The following is an 18,726-nucleotide window of genomic DNA, read 5'->3' as shown; positions in this document are numbered from 1 at the left end:
AGCAAATTCAAATCATCTGCTTGCCGTTTGACAATTGGTATGAAAGGTTGAACTGCCTATCACCTTTGATTCTCGTTTGCTCAAGTGATGTTTATGTGGCTGAAACAAAACAAAAACATGTTTCTTGTTTCGGTCTGAAAAAAAAACCCCACCCCTCAGGACCAGATGCCCCTTTAGATCTGTTGTTATCCTGACGAGAGAGACTCCTGATATTTCTCTTTCTCAGGGAGGCAACCAGACGGCCACAGTGATTGCCCTGTGTGCCATGAGAGACTTCAACCTGTCTCAAGAGACCTGCCAGCTGGCTATCAGGGACGTCGGGGGACTAGACGTCCTTATTAACCTGCTGGAGACTAATGCCATCAAGTGCAAGGTTGGTCCTCATTTTTATATTTCTTAAATTGTAAGCAAAGTTATCATTTCTTTTTTGGGGGGAATAATGTAATTTGTGTTGCAGTGGCAGCTAATAGAGCAATGGACAATGTGAAACAAAAGTCAAAATTAAGAATTACAAATTCTTGAATTCCAAACCAGATTGGCTCGCTGAAGATCCTGAAGGAGATATCGCGGAACACCCAGATCCGTAAGGCCATCGCAGACCTGGGAGGCCTACAGACCATGGTGGACATCCTGCAGGCCTCCGACAAGGACCTCAAGTGTCTGTCGGCTGAGACTATCGCCAACGTGGCCAAGTTCAGGAGGGCTCGTCGCACAGTCAGGCAGCACGGAGGCATCAGGAAGCTGGTCAGTCACGTCTGAATCATGCCCCACCCAACTGCTAACGCAAAGCAAATTTGACATCAGGAAATATTTCAGTAAACTTCGCCAGAGATGGAATGTGTTCAATAGTTGTGAATTTGCAGTACAGATACTTGCCGTGTTTGCATTTACGTTTGCTTTATGCAAAGTACGAAGCAGCCAAACTGCTGTCATTTTTTTCATAGGCAATTCCAGCATAATGAAAGGTAATATACTGTCCGTGACAGAGACAATTTAACCATGATATCTAATTAGGGAGGAGATCAAAAGGATTTTTCCCGTTCCGACGCGAGCGAACGGGAGGAACGGGCCTATTGTTCCTAATCCCCCCGGGCGCCCGCGTTCGCCTGGGCCCCGTTCCGATCGCGGGATCACGCCCGAAATTGCCTAACAATAGCACAATGAAATGGTCACGCTGAGTGCCCACAGCGCGGTAGTACAATAGAACTGTGTGGTGACGACCGTGGATAGTGGAACTGCACAAATAATATCCGAAGAATCATCGACCACACTGAAATTGACAAGGAGACTTTGGAAATACGTGTAATGGTTGCGATAAAATAATGTTTGTTGCTTCTTCATCTCTTGCAGGCGATGTATAGTTGAAGATGGATAGCGAATTATTTTGTTAAAATGTTCAACAAATTGAGAAGACGTCTCGGGAAGTAGAGTTACACGTACACGTTTTATAATTTTGTGTATTAAAGGGAAATGTGCAACAATTTACTCCCCGAACGTTGCTGTTTAGCCGGGAAACAAAAAGCTTGGTGGTGTGTGAGATAATTGCTACAGTAATGTCGGTATTGTACAAAAATAGAAGGGGATAAAAATTATTGGGGAACAACCTTGACGGAACTTTTTTTGTTTTCCTTCTCACGATTATGTAGGCCTAGATTATTTTTCTTTTCTTTTTAAAACACATTTCGTAGATGTAACTTTCATCAGAGGGGAACTTGCCAAAATGTGAAGTTATCAAAACTGAATGGGAAGGTAGCAACATTTGTCATGGTGTTAATAAGATTTATAACGGAATGGACATTTAAATAGGTTTGTGAAATGTGGGTTATTTATACCGGAGACGGATTAGGTGTGTAAATGGTCTGTGGGTGTATTTAGGTGTGATCACAGCAAACAACCTTGGCCCTGCCACGAACCACGATCTTCGGCGATTCAGGTACACTACAGTCCTGCAAAAGTCTCGGCAAGGTTTAATTCAGCGACTACTACACTAAATAGAATTTTGAAGACGGACACCATGGGAAAATAGGTAAGTAGCTGGGGAACTCTTACCAATATTGTAAAGGGCAAAACCTGCAAATTTCTATTTTAAAATTGAATTTCTAAAAACCAGCGAGATAGCGGTGGCCGGCACCAGGCCCAGCTTATAACTTGCATTCGTCAGGTTGGCCTCTTGCAGCGATCACTTGAAAAATCGTCGTCAACTTCCCAATAGTTTTGACAAAGGATTCCCTGAATGTCATTTCGAAAAATCATTGGGAGAGATTTCCTTTTTGTAATTTTTGAAAATGTTCTCATTCTCCGATGTCTGGAGCTAAGCGGCAGTCTGGCGTGCACGTGATGCGAGCCGAACAACGAAAGGCACGAAACTTACGTGCGACGGCCGTCCGCCGATCCGATGTGAAGTCTACACATGCGAACGCACGTGGCCATGGGTGAAATGATATCGCATAACGAATTTTCTTATTGGCTAACGCGATGTCAACAAAGACTTGCTTTCAGCAACCTAAAAGCGTTTAGTTAAATACAAAATCGTTGGGACACTTTGCTTCCTTGATTCCCAACAATTTCTCCCAAAAATGTCATTGAAATTGGTTTTCATGATGCATGGCGTCCCTAGGCTCAAAAGTCGTGTAGCTTGCGGTCAACCAATAGAATTGCTTGTTGGGTACCCCGTACAGACATTGCCGTGGGTGGGGATTCCCCTAGCACGCAATACCGCGCTGAGCTGTAAAAAGCTAGCTAGCGCAGAAAATGCATGACGCACGCACACGTATACGGCGAAACATGATCATGAGACACACGGACCAGACGTAACTTAATTATAGGCCACGATGCTTTCTTTTGGTATTGAGATGCCACCAATATATCAATAAAAAACTGAAACATTACTAAAAAAAAAACCTGAAACTACCCTTAGGCCTACGCTCTTTTAAGAATGTGTTTTCTGGATGTTTCAGACTGAAATCCATCACTTTTAATATGTCACCTATTTGGGTCGGTCGGGTGATCCGAACCAAAGGTATTTTTTATTTGGTCCAAGGAATTATAAGGACGGCCAAATCATTGGTATCGATACGCGATATAATGGGGATGGGCATAGTAAAAATAAACTGCGTAAACAAAAATGATCGAATAATTGCACAGGTCAATCAGTGTATCAAAATATAACATGTACATGTGTTTTATTCTCCGATAAATTATGCCATCGAAAAAGAACAGTGATTTTACGACGCACAAGGTAATTATTTTTTTGATTTAGATAATATTTACATCAAACAATTATTTACATGTACACAAATTTACGCAATACAACATGGGACAAACACAATTCTTCAGAAACCTATATATTATACATGTTAAAATATATTCCAAAATATATTCTAGAGTAGAACATGTACCGGTACACGAAATAATGTAGGCCATGTGTTTTTTTTTCAATAAATGAAGAATAAAATCGTCATTCTTTTTTTTTATTTTCCCGGCCTCAGAGAGAGATTTACGTCTGGTTCTCTAAATATTTTTTTAAAAGCAAAATGATTTAAACAAAAACCTAGCCCGTTAAAGTTTGCACTCTAAGTTAATTCTTTTGTAGATTCCAGGGGAAATTTAATACGAATTATGCTCGGTTTTTCTTATTTTTAAATGAATATGATCAGGATTAACAACATCCCTCAAATAATAGCGTCAAAATATATTCCAAAATATATTCTAGAGTAAAACATTTTCACAAAATAATGTAGGCCATGCGTTTTATTTTTTAAATACACGAAGAATTAATCGTCATCCCTTTTATATTGTCCCGGCCTCAGATAGAGAGAGACATCAAATAAATATGGGTTACTTTAACACGATTCAGTATGTCTTGTTCTCTCGATTTATTTTTAAAGTAAAACGATTTCAAACACCCTAGCCCATTAAGTTCTGAACTCTCAGTTAATTCTTTTGTAGATTCCAGGGGAAATTATAATACGAATTATGTTTAGCTTTTCCTATTTTTAAAAGGAATACGAATAAGATTATCAACAGCCCTTTGACTTCAAACTTAATTTCAAAATGTATTCCGAAATAATTATATTCTAGAGTAACATTTACAAAAATAATGTAGGCCATGCAGTTTTATTTTTTAAATAAGCGAAGAATAAAATCGTACTACGAAAAACAGACATCGGGAGCCCTACATTTAATGAATTATTTGGACTTGGAATATCATCCCCCAATCGTTTATCTATGTGCATGTACACAACACGGAGGTGAAAGTTCATGTTCAATTCAGTTTCCCACATTTTTCGCGAAAATGATATTATTAATGATGATGGAAGCAAAAAAAAAAAAAATGGATCCGCCCCTGGCTGGACATAATGCAATGCATATACCTTTATACAATGTATTTAGCGTCTAGGGTGTACCTTCTTCCTATGATCATCCTTGTCTTTCTTACTGGTGAAGACATACTTGCACCCGGCTCCACACCTTCCTAGATCCTTGTCCTTGAAAAGGGGCATGTGTTCACAAGGCAAGTCCCTAGGAAGATGCAGAGCCTCCATGAATGTAACGAAATGACCAGGATGATCATAGGAAGGCTTCGGAGTTGGAAAGTCCCGTACACACTGCAGCATCTCATCAGCTACAGGTGGGTTGGACACGCAGTGTTGACACGCTGGATCGGTGCATTTAGCGAATATTACCATCCCAATGCGCCGATCCATGTGTCGAATGGCGAATAAGTATTCGCCATTCACTGCCCTGTCCTCCCGCAACCTTGCAGCCGATGATGACACTGCAGCATGTACCCGCTCGAAGTCGTCAAACGGGGCATCTGGTGAGCCACTGGGTGTGTTAATTGTCTGGACCGGTTTCTTGGCGTAGGTCAAATCGGCCCAGTACCCCTTCATGCTGGTCATGGCGCCGTCGAAGATGACCTTCTCCTTCTCCCGACGATCTTCTGCAGTCAGACTGCTTTGCTGGCTGGGCGGCTTTTCCCCCGGGAGCGCTGCTGGGAAGGAGGTCGATGCAAGTGCCTTGGTGCAAGGTGCCCACAGCCGCTCCACTGGGTTCAGGGCGGAGTGGCCGGGACAGTAGCTGGTGGCAATAAGGGCGTCCAGCTTGCACTGCTTGAAGAGGCGGCCATAGTACAACAAGTTAACCGCATGGTTAACATTGAAGTCTGGGCCGCCATCTGCAATCAGTACAAGCAGAGAACGCCCATTTGCCACCTCTTCCTCCAACTTGACATGGTTGATCATGTCGTTAAGATGAGTGGAGATGTGGCACGGGTTGTGCGGGCTCCTGTTGACGATGACGGCATTGCTTCTTGTGGGAAGTCTGAACAGGAAGAAACAAAGCATAATACACGTACATGTAAATAAAAGCACAAGCTGGGGTTGAAACTACAAAAAGATGCGTGCTCATTTACGCTAGGGTCGTCTATCAGTCCTTGCATTATTACCGCACAGTCATCACGATGGGCCAAATCCAAATTTCAAGAATGCTAATTTCTCCATGATTTGACAAGCTGCTCCAGACGTAAATAATTACCCACGCCATATAGTTGCGCATGATTAAAATGAAAATTGACCTTGTTCTGCATGTGTATTTTCAAGCGTATCCGCGATGTTCAACGTGAATGAAATAACCGTCTTGAAAACACGCCGCGAATGTTATCCGCTGTTTACCGAAAAATTCCCTGACAATTTTACGCGTCTATATAGTGCATAATACAGAAAAAATCAAGCAAGTTGGTGAAGCCTACTCACACGAACTGGTCCCTGCCAAGATGATCTTTTGTCATGAGGATGGATGGTTCCAGCCGCAGATATCCGGACGGCACGATGAGGTACCCCGGTGTGGGAAAATCGTGATCACTGTAATTGGGTGCGTCTTGGGTAGGGAAGAATTTGGAGACGTTGATTCTCCGGTCAACAGCCAAGGTCTGACCGCCAACTTTCACCTTGTTCTTGTTGTCCACGGAATAGACAACGGTATGGCGGTTGAACTTCGATGCCAACTCCAAAGCGTAGCGCACTCTCGCCGAGTAAAAATGGCTGTTGTCGTTGGGTTGTCGCACGGAGTTCTCCTTCGTATGAATTCGAGCGTCGATGAGCCCTTGATACATGGATGCCGTTTTGAAGCACTTGTTGGGGGGTTTCATCCATCGGGCGATCGTACGCACACCTGGGTAAAAATGGAAAATGATAATATAAATTCTGAAAACAAAGTGACACTAACATAAAAAAATCGATACTTTGCGATTTCGATTTTTTCCATAATAAGTGATTAATTACACATAATCTATCACCTCAAGAAGCTACTATAAACAGAGTTAATTAGTTTTGCCAAAATATTAATAAATATTAATTAACGTTTGTAACGCCGTAGCCATGCGCGTCGGCAAAATGAAAAAGTTTTTTTTTTCAATGAAAGATGATGTCTCAAAACCGCCATTTGAAGCAAAAAAATCAGGTAAAAAAAAAAAAAAGCCGCGTCGCCGCACCACTTTTTGGGCAAGCTCCATACCAGAAACCGGAGACTGTTTTTTTTTTGGGCCTAATGGGTCAAAACCGAAAAATGCGTTTTCACGAAGTGCACTATGCCATTCTTTCGCGTGTAGACTGCCTGCACACCACGCTTAAAAAAATGAAAGGTTTTTTTCTTGACTATCCAAATTCGAGATCGAGATCGTAAGTGGGTGCAGAATTCTCAAGCCTAAAGGTCAATTCGTGGTGATGGTGACGAATGTGACTCATTTCTCTTGATCATGTCACAAACTAATGTTAAATTTGAAGATTGCTAAAAACGTCCGGGTAGGAAATTTCATGACCTTATTTTTGTGTTAAATAAAATAAAATACTATACCTATATTCGGTCTTTTATTCTCCAGGTCAGGGATCGTGTGGAGAAGATGCTGCTTCACCTGACTCAAGGTGGATCCACACATCCCGGTGTTTTCCTGGCGTCGTCGGTGAGCCTTGAATCCATTGCTCTCAACGAAAGACCTTGCTGCATCCACAATGCCAGGATACAGTTCTTTCAATGCTGGACGACCGATGACCGGTCGTTTCGTCTTTTCTTGCCTGCGGATTTTGCGCTTTGGGCTCTTGTCGAGCCAGCCAATGTCCACGTTTGGACGGCCAGCAATGGCCTCCTCGAGATCAGAACACTTTACAAGAGACATTATATCAGAACTATGTACATGCAAGCAAAATACGTTGTAGCTAGGCCTATACCTTTGCCTGAAATAGTCTAGTTTATAAGTAAAGACACCAGTATAACATGTGGGGTTTTTTCATACAAAGCAAGTTGACACGCACACTGAATGAAAGAATGCCCCTGACCAATATTTTGTCATCACAGTGTAGCGGGGCCTTCAAAGGCAGTAAAATCACGGCCTCTGATTGGACGTGTGTCAATCATTCGACGTGTGTGTAGGGCGACCGCGCCAATAGCATGACATGTCTGTCTCACAACTGATTTTGTCATCATGGTGTGGCGGGACCTTCAAAGGCTGGAAACCACAGCCGCTGGTTGGCCGTGTGTCAATCATTCGACGTGTGTGTATGGCGACCGCACCAATCGCATGACACTGTCCAATAACTGGGTTGGAATTGTTCCAAAATGGAAAAGCCAGGAAAAGCTCCACTGTTAATCCACAGCAATTAAAAGCCTGGCTCGTTAATAAAACAAACTTACCTAATTGAGTGCCCAGTATATTCAAGTGCATATGTATATATGGGTTCATGATTAAGATGTTTTCTGAACGGTTTATGGGAAAAAATATTTAAAAATGATTTTCCCTTGTGATTTCTTTGATAAAATGAACAAGTTAAATTTTTGATTTGAGTCCCCCCCCCCCCCCCCATTTCCCCCTCCACAAAATAATATTAATGGTAATAAAGAACATTTGTAAAGCGCCGGTATCCGCCTAAAAAAAGGCGCTCATGGCGCTTCAAGGAGAAAGTCAAGTTAGGATTGTGTGTTGTGAGAGTAAGCTTGCTTGTATAGGTGAGATTTTATGTTTGTCATAAATGTTGTGATGGATGGAGATGATTTGATAGCCAGATTTGATAGAAGTAATATCCTCATTTCTCTTAAAATCATTTTAAGCGTTCCCTATCACTGTTCATGTTTATGCACCGATCAATTGATTTCCTTCCCCTCCCCGGGCTGCCCCACCCGTTTAGTACCGATTTTTATATGCACTCGAACTTTACCAAAGTCCCACCCCTGGTGCACGAAAAACATTCCAATCCTTACGTCTGGGGCAGGATCTGCCCTGGGGTGGTTTGGGGCAAACAAAAGGTTTACAGTTTTTCTCTGCATCATGGCTCTCGCTGCTAATGACTTAATTTCCCAAAATGCGTAGTCACTGATCACATGCTTGAGATATTGATCGAACTATTGACGCGTACATGCATGGACCGAAGCAGTCATTAACTTTTCGGAAACAACAAAGGGAGCGGTAAATGTTTTGCGTCCATACAATTTTCAACACTTCACCGAACAAATCCACAATTACTACGCAAACGTGGTCTTGGACATGCGTTTTGAAACGAAGGCGATGCACCTCTATTACATGTATTTCACTCTTCATTTCTCTTGCGATTCCTGATCAGTGAACACGTACTCTGCAGTCTTATCATGTCTTCAACTAAAGTTATAATAAAGTGGCTGAATTCGAAATGGTTCGGCGTTGAAGAATCAGTCCCTAGGGGCAGAGTCAAGACTTGTGGCCCACTGGAGGTCGGCATGGAAGTCCAGGTGGCCTACAAATCTAGTCAGCACAAGGCAGAAGTTGTGCAGATCAGCGAGAAAAGTAAGTTTACTTTCCCCGGTTCAGTAAAAGAATATTTGGTTTTTTTTTTTTTTAATAACGTGTGAAAAGTAATGCCGGTGCATATCCGGTTTTACCATTCAGAAATCGGCTTGGTAGATTTCCCGTGTTTAAGTCTTAGTTTATCATCATGGTAGGCTCAACAACTGATGCAAGTGTGTCATTCGATGTCAAATCGCCGTCATTGACATGTCTGGTTGAAATGACAACTTTCTAATTAGCTTACCGCATTGTTCCAATTATACATCGTAGTTGTAGAGTAATAACTTTACCAATTTTGTGCACCATCCTTTCTCCTATTTTTGTTTTACAAAACAAGATCATACATGTCGTATAATTCAATCTCTTTCAGTAGAACCAATTTACGTAGTGTTTATTCCTGAATTTACACAATTGAGAATTGTGGACCTTATTTTGCGTATTTCTGTGCTTTATTTTCAGAGAGACTTGTAGATAGCTCAGACGATGATGATGATGACGTACCGCTGGCTGCTCTTAAGATGGCCTCCAACGTCTCCAGGCAGCCCCCAAACGAAGCCCTGGCCATCTCAGAACTCACCACCCAGCCCCCGGACCAAGCCCCAGCCGTCCCGGAACCCACCATCCAGCCCCTGGACGAAGTCTTAACCGTCCCGGAATCCACCGCCCATCAGCCCCCGGACGTAGCCCTAGCCGTCCCACAACCCACTACCCAGCCCCCGCACGAAGCCCCAGTCGTCACGGAGCCCACCACCCAGCCCCCGGACGAAGACCCAGCCGTCCCGGAACCCACCACCCTGCCCCCGGGCGAGACAGCAAACGACTCGTCACTGCTGCTCGATCTGTCATTCATGGGAGATCGTCAGTTGCAGCAAAGCATCATCACTCAGAATGCTTTGATTCTATCAAAGCTGGACGGCCTTACAAGGGTTGTGGAGGAGCTACGAGCGGAAGTCCAGGAGCTCAAGGAGGAGAAACGGGGATCTCGCCCGCTCAGCGGTCGAGAGCCGAACTATTGCCAACTCGAGGACGAACGGGTGCTGGTAGGGTCTAACGAACACTCGGTCGTTATGACCAAAAGCGAGTTTGACGACGTATTCGCGAAGGTGAACAATGCCAAGGACCTCATCATAAAACTGGTAGGGAGACTCATCCGGCCGGATGAGCTGGCACGCTCCAACTTCCACGGTGGAAATGTATTCAACGGGAAGACTTGGGTTCGGAAAGAGGCTCTCCGAAAACATCCCACCTTCAAGGCCATCTACGCACAGGCCAAACTCGACTTCCCGCGGGACTTTGATGAGGCCGGTCTCAACAAGATCAGAGACAGCCTGAATGGAAAGTGTAGGAAGGTTGCTGCTTCCTTACGCGTGTAGCGTATTTTGACAGTTAAGGTCAGCCCTGCGACAGCTAAATTTATGCTGGGCCACAATTGTATATATTTTGAAATTTGTAAACTTATTTTTCTAACGTTGGTGAGATTTTATTTGTTCAATGTGTCGTAACCCAAAACCATTTTCGGAGTGAATAATGATAAACCACCGTATTAAGAAGGCGCACATTAGTACATTTTGACGGCCGAAATATAGTTCTCTGCTAGTTTTATTTTCGTAGTATGATCATACCTTCACCATTATGTTATTTTGGTGACTTTTGTAAATTATTATTCTAACGTTGTTGGGATTTTTTTTGTTCGATGCGTCGTAACCCAAAACCATTTTTGGAGTGAATAATGAAAAGCCACCGTAATGAAAAAAAGGCGCACATTAGTACATTCTGAGGGCCGAAATATATCAATATAATAATAATTATCGCGTTTTCAACATTTTTAACGATCACTATTGCTATTATCTGCTTTCAGTACACTTTTTTATACAACTCTATGAAAAGATCAGCCCTGCGCCAGCTAGGTTTATGTTGAGCCACATGTATTTTGAAATTTGTAAGCTTATTATTCTAACGTTGGTAATTTTTTTTTCGTTCGATGTATCGTAACCCAAAACCATTTTCGGAGTGAATAATGATAAGCCACCGTATTAAGAAGGCGCACATTAGTACATTTTGACGGCCGAAATAGTTCTCTGCTAGTTTTATTTTCGTAGTATGATCATACCTTCACTATTATGTTATTTTGGTATGAGAACTTTTAGTGTAAATACATGTTCATAGTTCTCAGCTAGTTTAATTTTCTTTATATGATCTTATTTTGGTATAAAGTCGAGAGGGACTTTTGTGTAAATACATATATTTTAAAAAATAAATCACTCAATTTTCTCACATCACAACTCAATCGCCTGATCTCATGATTTTTGTTTCAAACAAGCCGCCTAAAAATAATTGATTTATAAACTGTTTCGACCCATCATTTCAAGTGGAACAAGTTTACAGTTGGGCCCAACAGTACAATTATCAACTACCCAACATAGAAGTTTATATTTCACGTCCGTTTGCATTGACCATTCATTATTGGGCCCAACAGTACAATTATCAACTACCCAACATAGAAGTTTATATTTCACGTCCGTTTGCATTGACCATTCATTATTGGGCCATCTAAAATATTCTTCCGACGTAGATCCGCCGTGAAGAATTGCTGTCTCACCGTCCGACTCCCACTTACCTGTATTCTGTTCATGCGTTTACATCACCGTTTTTCACATACCTCTGCCGTTGCTGGCGGCCGTGCGCGCGGGAGAACGGGACATTAACATAACAAAGGACGCACACAATGAGACTTTTAATGAGCTCGGGTTCTTCGCTGGGCGCCTGGTAAGCCGGGCGTTCTGCCCCGGGAGAACGGGCCTATTGTTGGGTTGAGTTAATCCCCGTTCAGAACGGGAGGAACGCGGGCGCTCGCGTCGGAACGGGACAAATCCTTTTGATCTCCTCCCTTAACGACTGAGAGAAATGATCCAAAGCTCCTAGTCTGTATTCTCCTTGACCATTACTAGATGATGGATGAATTTTCAGACTTTATCCACTGAGCTCTTGAAAGCTCCGTCACGGACGTTTTACACAATGCTGGAATTGCCATTCTGATGAGAAATGGATGATAAATGAAAACATACACAGGAAGTAAGTAGGTTCATGTTTGATGAGTGCTGCTTTTTTGTAGAGAAAAAAATTCCCTGTTAAAATTGATTTTCAGTCTCGAACTGATTCCATGGCTTTGACTTTCCACCAATCTCCCCGAATCATCACCTGATCCTAATGTATTCTCTGAAAGTTTTGTTTGTTAATATATTTTGCGATGTTTGGAGATCAAAATGAAATCAAGTCAATTCAAACATTACCTGAAAAAAAACCCAACTTAACTTCCCCTTGGTTTTCCCCTTCCAACCAGGTTGCCCTGTTGGACTGCGCCCCCATTGGTTCCGTCCCAGTCACCCCGGAGTCGGAGAAGGACGTTGAAGTAGCCAAGTGTGGCGCCCTCGCTCTGTGGAGTTGCAGCAAGAGCACCAAGAACAAGCAGGCCATCCGCAAGGCCGGCGGGATCCCCCTGCTGGCACGGCTGCTCAAGGCACGGCACGAGGACATGCTTATTCCGGTTGTGGGCACACTGCAAGAGTGCTCATCTGAGGTAAGTTTGATTAAAAAGGCAATCTCGACCAAGTTTGCTAAATATGTATGTACTTAAAAACAAGGGGAAAGCCTGTGAATACATGTATTTCATGCAGGTTGGTAAAGACAGTCTCTCCTCGGATTCCACTTCTAAAAAAAACTTTGGTTTGATTCCTGTTTGGCCATTTAGTTGAGAGTCCTTACCAGATGGGCTAGGTTTTACTCAGACTCAAGGGCGGTTCATTCTTCATGCAAATGCAAGCAAATTTCTCAGTGAAATTTGTGTAAGACTTAAAACGTGCGAATTCTTGCCATGACGTCACAAATTTGCATTCATGTTTGCTTTCGGGCTGAGTATGAAACAGCCTTGAGGTTTTCTCCGAAACTGTTGAATTTTATCCGTAATTTGGGATTTTTACTTGAGCTTGTCAGTGACAGATAGTGAAGCAATAGCCACAAAATAGCCGCGTAAGACGTGGCTTAAAATATTGCTTTGCATCTTTGAGTTCCAGGGACAGGGTTGGAGTGTTTTGTCTCTCACCACTGCATCTCTTTGAAAGTCCTTGCCACAATCCTGCTTTATAACCTCTGACAATATGAACCCCGCTCCTCCTTGATCTCACAGCATAGCTACCGCCTCGCCATCCGCACCGAGGGCATGATCGAAGACCTGGTCAAGAACCTGCACAGCGAGAACCAAGAGCTGCAGATGCACTGTGCCAGCGCCATCTTCAAATGCGCCGAGGAGAAGGAAACGCGGGACCTGGTGCGTCTGTACGGCGGGCTGGACCCCATGGTGGCGCTGCTCAATAAGTCCGACAACAAGGAGCTGTTGGCAGCTGCTACCGGAGCTATCTGGAAGTGTGCCATGAGCCCTGAGAACGTGTCACGCTTCCAGGAGCTGAAGGCCATTGAGCTGCTGGTGGGCTTGCTCAATGAACAGCCAGAGGAGGTGGGTTTGCAGTTTTTTTTTTTTCTTGGTCACGTAGTTGAGTCCATCACAAGTCCATCACAGATCTGGTCCAAAGTAAATCGCAAGTCCAGTCACAAATAATGGAAGATGAGCAATAACAAAGGAATTTGTCACAGTTCATTTGAATAGCTTGTGAGTTGGGATGGCGATGGCCTGTGATGGACTTGTGAGTACATGCAAAGACTTGTGATGGACTGAATTACAACCATGGGGGTCGGTGGGTGGGGATGGGGGTTGACATGTTGTGTTCCCCCCCCCCCCCCCCCACTTTTTAAAGTTGGGGGATATCATATAGTTTGTCCCCCCACTTTTTTCGTCTCCTAATAAAAAGTGTAGCCTACAGTTGATTCTATGGCTCGGAATAGGTGATTCAATGACTCCAAACTCAAAAATGAAGTTTAAATGGTGAGCCTTGTCTCAAAAAAATTGGTTAAAGTAGTCAGAAATTGCCTCAAATCGCACCACAGAGCATCTAGAATGCAACATTTTTAAAAACCGCGCTGTTAGGGCTTCGCGTTTCGCGCTCGCATTAGTTCTGATCAAGGTATGCCCCCCCCCCCCTTGGGAGAAGCAATTGACGCCCTTGATTATAACACTGGTTACTTGACTCCCTTGGTGCTTAGCTGTATGCAGTCAGCAGCAGTAATTGTGGGTACAGTTTTTCAACAGAATGCAAAACCTTAAGCTAATTTCAAGGAGCTGTGTGAAACAGAAATTTGCACAGATCGTGTTGACTTACTAAAAACAACAGGAATATCAGCCTAGTTGTTCTCTCAGAGTCGGTCCCAATTTCATTGTAAACACTACCATAGTGTTTCATCACGATCATTAACCTATATTTTTTCGTTTGATTATTTTTTAAAACCTGTCTTCAAAGGCATTTTTGCTAGGAGTCTTCCTGAATCCCCCCAAAGCCTCCATTATACAAAAGACCTTTGCCATGTTATTTGTACTCCAACTCTCAAAGGGCATCAAGCTCATTGTACGAAACAATAAATCTCATAAATCTCATAAATCTTTAAAAAATCTTTCAAAACCTCCCGATTTTGAAAGCTCTGGTTTGGCTACGACCGGTTCATATGTTCACGCTTTCTGTCTGACATTGCAGGTTTTGGTCAATGTGGTAGGAGCATTGGGTGAGTGCGCAGCCCAGGAACCGTCCAATCGCATGGCCATCCGTAAAGCCGGTGGCATCCCTCCACTGGTGAACCTACTGACGGGTACCAACCAAGCCCTGCTGGTCAATGTCACAAAGGCGGTGGGTGCCTGCGCTACGGAGGCTGACAATATGGGGTAGGTTGTCTGGATGGGATTGCTAGTGATTCTAAACAGTATTGTCCCCATTGCACTGAATGTAAAGGTGCTATCTGGAATACTCTGAAGGCCATTTCACACTAGACTATCGGGGGTGGCCCAGGGGCAACGCAGGGGTGAACCATCGGTGTTACCTGTCCCTGTGCCTTGTAACTATGCCACACAATGTCATGTACCTTTCCTCTATGGAGTCCTTAGTCTATTTATACTGACATTGTATCTCGATTCCCTTTGCAGCATCATTGACAGACTGGATGGTGTGCGTCTTCTCTGGTCTTTACTCAAGAACCAGAACCAGCAAGTTCAGGCCAGCGCCGCCTGGGCCATCTGCCCGTGTATTGAAAACGCAAAGGTAGGCATTTTTCATTGCAACTTCACATTTTGTAGACATTTGATAAGTTAATTAATTCTGGCATTTTTTTTTCAAGCTAATAAGCCATTCATTTCTGTCTGGACACTAGTATCTGACTTGTGTTGGGTTCAAAATAATCACTGAGCCTCTGAAACAAAGTCAAATGATTTTAACGCTGCGATAATAGAATTAATAAATTTAATTCACTGGAATTTAAAGATGTGATACTGTTTCCAGCGGGTGTTAACTCTAGCTGATATAATTATTGGCTCATTGAGGAATAAATTATATACCCACACTTGCCGAGGAATTTGATGTTCCAGAATTTGACTCTAGAACTTGACATTGACACACAATCTATAAAAAAAACTAATTCACATACTCCCGCCTGTTTGCCGGGCAGTTGGTCAAATAAAATATTTAAGTACTACAGTGACGATTATAAAATGAAACACTTCTTGTCTTTTCTTTTGTCAGGATGCGGGTGAGATGGTGCGTTCCTTTGTGGGCGGTCTGGAGCTCATCGTCAGCTTGCTCAAGTCAGATGACAGGGAGGTGCTAGCCAGTGTCTGTGCTGCCATCGCAAACATTGCTAAGGATGAGGAGAATTTGGCCGTCATTACTGATCACGGCGTGGTGCCCATGCTGGCCAAACTAGCCACTACTGTAAGTCACAATGCCTGATAATAGAATGTGAAAATTGACCTAAAAAGTGCATAAAGTGCTTGCCTCTCACCAATGTGGCCCAGGTTCGATTCCCAGCTCAGTCCTCTATAGGAGTAGAGTTGTTTGTTGACTCTCTTCTGTGCCACAAGGTTTTTTTTCTGGGCTCTCCTGTTTTCCTCCCTCCACAAAAATTAACACTTTCAATCTGGCTGTGCTCTGTGGTCAGACATGGGTTGTATGGCGGCAGCCTAAGGCGCCTTTACATGCCTTCAGCTCAAACACATTGTAGCCGCGCCCTTCACAATTCAGCTTCTCAGCTGCGAGTAAGGATGATTAGCCCCCGAAATTATTATCCCCGTAACAAGTGTGGATGTTTTATGCACTCCGTCACTGAGCTTGCCAGCTTTTCTACGAACTAAATTTTTTGTGCATCCATAATTCTGAAAGTAATGGTAGTTAAAAGAACACGACTGCAACCCAATCTGAAACCTGTTTCCTTGTCATTTCCTCAACAGACCGATGACAAGCTTAGACGTCACCTAGCCGATGCCATTGCCCGCTGCTGCATGTGGGGCAACAACCGCGTGGCGTTTGGTCAGAATGGTGCCGTAGCGCCGCTGGTCAAGTACCTCAAGTCACCAGACATCAACGTGCATCGGGCTACAGCCACCGCACTCTTCCAACTGTCCAGGGATCCTAATAATTGTATCACTATGCATGACAGCGGCGTAGTCAAGGTAAGATGCGGGTCCTTTATTTTTCAGAAAAAAAATTTACCCATCACAAGTCCTGTCACAAGTCAAATCACAATTTCTGTCACAAGTTGATCACAATTCCTGTCACTAGTCATTTCACAAGTCCTGTCACTAGTCAAATCACAAGTCCTGTCACAAGTCGATCACAAGTCCTGTCACAAGACAGTCACAAGTCTTGTCACAAGTCAATCACAAGTCCTAGGGGATGGCCACAATGACACAGTGCACTTAAACTTTGAGGCAGGATAGTTTTCCAATTTAATAGGTTTTCCTTTTTTTTCTTCCTTCATTTCCTGTTTTCCCCTCCATTGTCAGCTTTCTGCTCTGTATACACTACATTTGGGGGTCTGCAGGACACTGATTCCTATTATTTTCCCCCCAAGGGTCAAATATCATATTTGACTTGATACAAACTTGTTGAGGACTTGTGGGGCTGTGACTTCATCTCTGGATTTTTAATCTAGTCAAAATTATACTGCCAGTCAAAATTATACTGCCAGTCAATTTTGGAATCTTTTTAAACTTTAAGTAGCCAGAATTGAAATGGCTATGGATGGCTGCAGACGTCCAGATTTTTTCAACTCTCTGTTTTAATCAAGATATTCATAAATGAAATTTGCGTCGGGGTGATGTAGATTCAATATTGGATTTTGCCAGACACGTCTGATTTGGATATTGATATACTACAGTGAATACACATTACCTTTGACAAATAGGCTTGTGTTGGTCACAGGCCAGTTCATGCTTGACGTGAATGGGAATGTGAAGTGACTTAAAGCTGAGAAAAGGTTGCAGCCAAACTTGCTGGACTTGACCGTGTGTCCATCTTTGCAAATTTGCAGCACAAACGCTTGCCTTGACTCCACAAATTCATGTGCAAGCAGGTTTTTGTGTTGAAAACAAACCAGCCTTAAAGAGTAGGTTTGATGTGGCAATAACATACTTCTTTGTATTTTTGTATCATCTTTTCAGCCGTTGATCGACATGGTGGGCTCTGAGGACTTTGCCTTACAAGAAGCGGCAGCCGGCTGCATTGGTAACATCAGACTACTGGCACTGGCCAATGAGAAGGCTCGATATAAATAGACAAAAACACAAACAGAAATCCGCGGTGTGCATTGGGTCATTCCACAGAGAAACGCTTCTCATTTATTATTTGATATTCTCGTCACGCCGCATTGTTTAACTGCTGGATCTTGCAAAGCCATGAACTGTGGGGTATCGTCGCATTTAGAAGCAGAAAATTCAACTTCAAGGCTCTTGTTACATAGGTCGTAAACATATGTTATTTATACATGCATCTAAAGCCTAGTTTCCATATCAACGTAAGAAAAGCAAAGAGAAACGCCAACATGACCAAACTGCAACGCAGACATATGGAAACATTTCATTCGGAAGTGTCGCCGACAACTAAGACGGACGTAAACTACCTCGAAGACGATCGGCAAAATTGAACACGGTTCAACTTTGCCGACAGTTCCACGCACTGTCTGTGTAGTCTGCATAAGCTGAACATCAATATGGAAACCAGGCTTAACACTGAATGGCATTTTCACAAAGTGTGTATATTCATTTTATATTTTCTAAGGATTTTGTGTTTTACTGGATTAACACATTTAAATATTAATTTGGTCTCTTCCATATTTTGAGCAGAGCCATAAGGTTTGAGTTCTGCTTGAAATAGTTTTTGGTGTTACAGCCAATGAATTCCCCACAAAACTTTTGAAAAAGAAATTTACCACCAAAAATACGACTGTCTGTACCATATGGCTTATAATGTGGGCTTTTTCTTCAAGAAAATTTGTAGTTTGAACAGCAAAAAGGCATACAAAAAAATACTTGAAAATACAAAATGACAGCATTGGTAATGGTAGAATTTTGTGGTTAGTTTTGACAATATTTTTGTTTACCTTGGTCTTTGAGCTTCAATTGTGGAAGTACCTTTCAGTCATCCAGTTGTAAATAATTTTTGAATAAAACAAATTTCCATGTCAGGACACAAAATTTAGACATTAAATGGGTTATATAGTCTTATCTTCAATAAGGAATTTGTAAATAATTGACATGGTTTGTAAATGAATGCAGTGTTAGTTTTTAATCACCTTGAAAATCAAAATCTATGTTTTCCACAAGATTTGTTATAGATTTATATTAATTCTTTTAAAATTTCCTTTACTTGTATTCCGTCCATTCAAATATAAAAGACAAAGCAGGGATTTGCTTTAGTCGTGCCTTGTTATAATTTGGAATAAAATGCTGTATTTCCAATAAAGACTTTGTGTTGGTACAATCTGAGAAA

At 42.6% G+C, this 18,726-nt stretch overlaps 1 protein-coding gene across 1 annotated transcript in view; it reads left to right on the top strand.

Annotated features, from left to right (window-relative positions):
• The window catches only part of LOC119740980 (armadillo repeat-containing protein 4-like), a 29,084-nt gene extending 10,358 nt beyond the window's left edge, over positions 1 to 18,726 (top strand). The window contains exons 9-17 of the mRNA XM_038216519.1: positions 227 to 373; positions 535 to 744; positions 12,150 to 12,386; positions 12,993 to 13,319; positions 14,449 to 14,633; positions 14,892 to 15,006; positions 15,484 to 15,672; positions 16,188 to 16,409; positions 17,400 to 18,726. Coding sequence (XP_038072447.1) covers positions 227 to 373; positions 535 to 744; positions 12,150 to 12,386; positions 12,993 to 13,319; positions 14,449 to 14,633; positions 14,892 to 15,006; positions 15,484 to 15,672; positions 16,188 to 16,409; positions 17,400 to 17,513 — 1,746 coding nt within the window. The 3' untranslated portion in view covers positions 17,514 to 18,726. The remainder of the gene's footprint in view (positions 1 to 226; positions 374 to 534; positions 745 to 12,149; positions 12,387 to 12,992; positions 13,320 to 14,448; positions 14,634 to 14,891; positions 15,007 to 15,483; positions 15,673 to 16,187; positions 16,410 to 17,399) is intronic.

The sequence above is a fragment of the Patiria miniata genome, unplaced genomic scaffold (genome assembly GCF_015706575.1).
Source record: "Patiria miniata isolate m_02_andy unplaced genomic scaffold, ASM1570657v1 HiC_scaffold_5, whole genome shotgun sequence".
Taxonomy (NCBI): domain Eukaryota; kingdom Metazoa; phylum Echinodermata; class Asteroidea; order Valvatida; family Asterinidae; genus Patiria; species Patiria miniata.
This window is presented reverse-complemented; position numbering and strand designations above follow the sequence as displayed.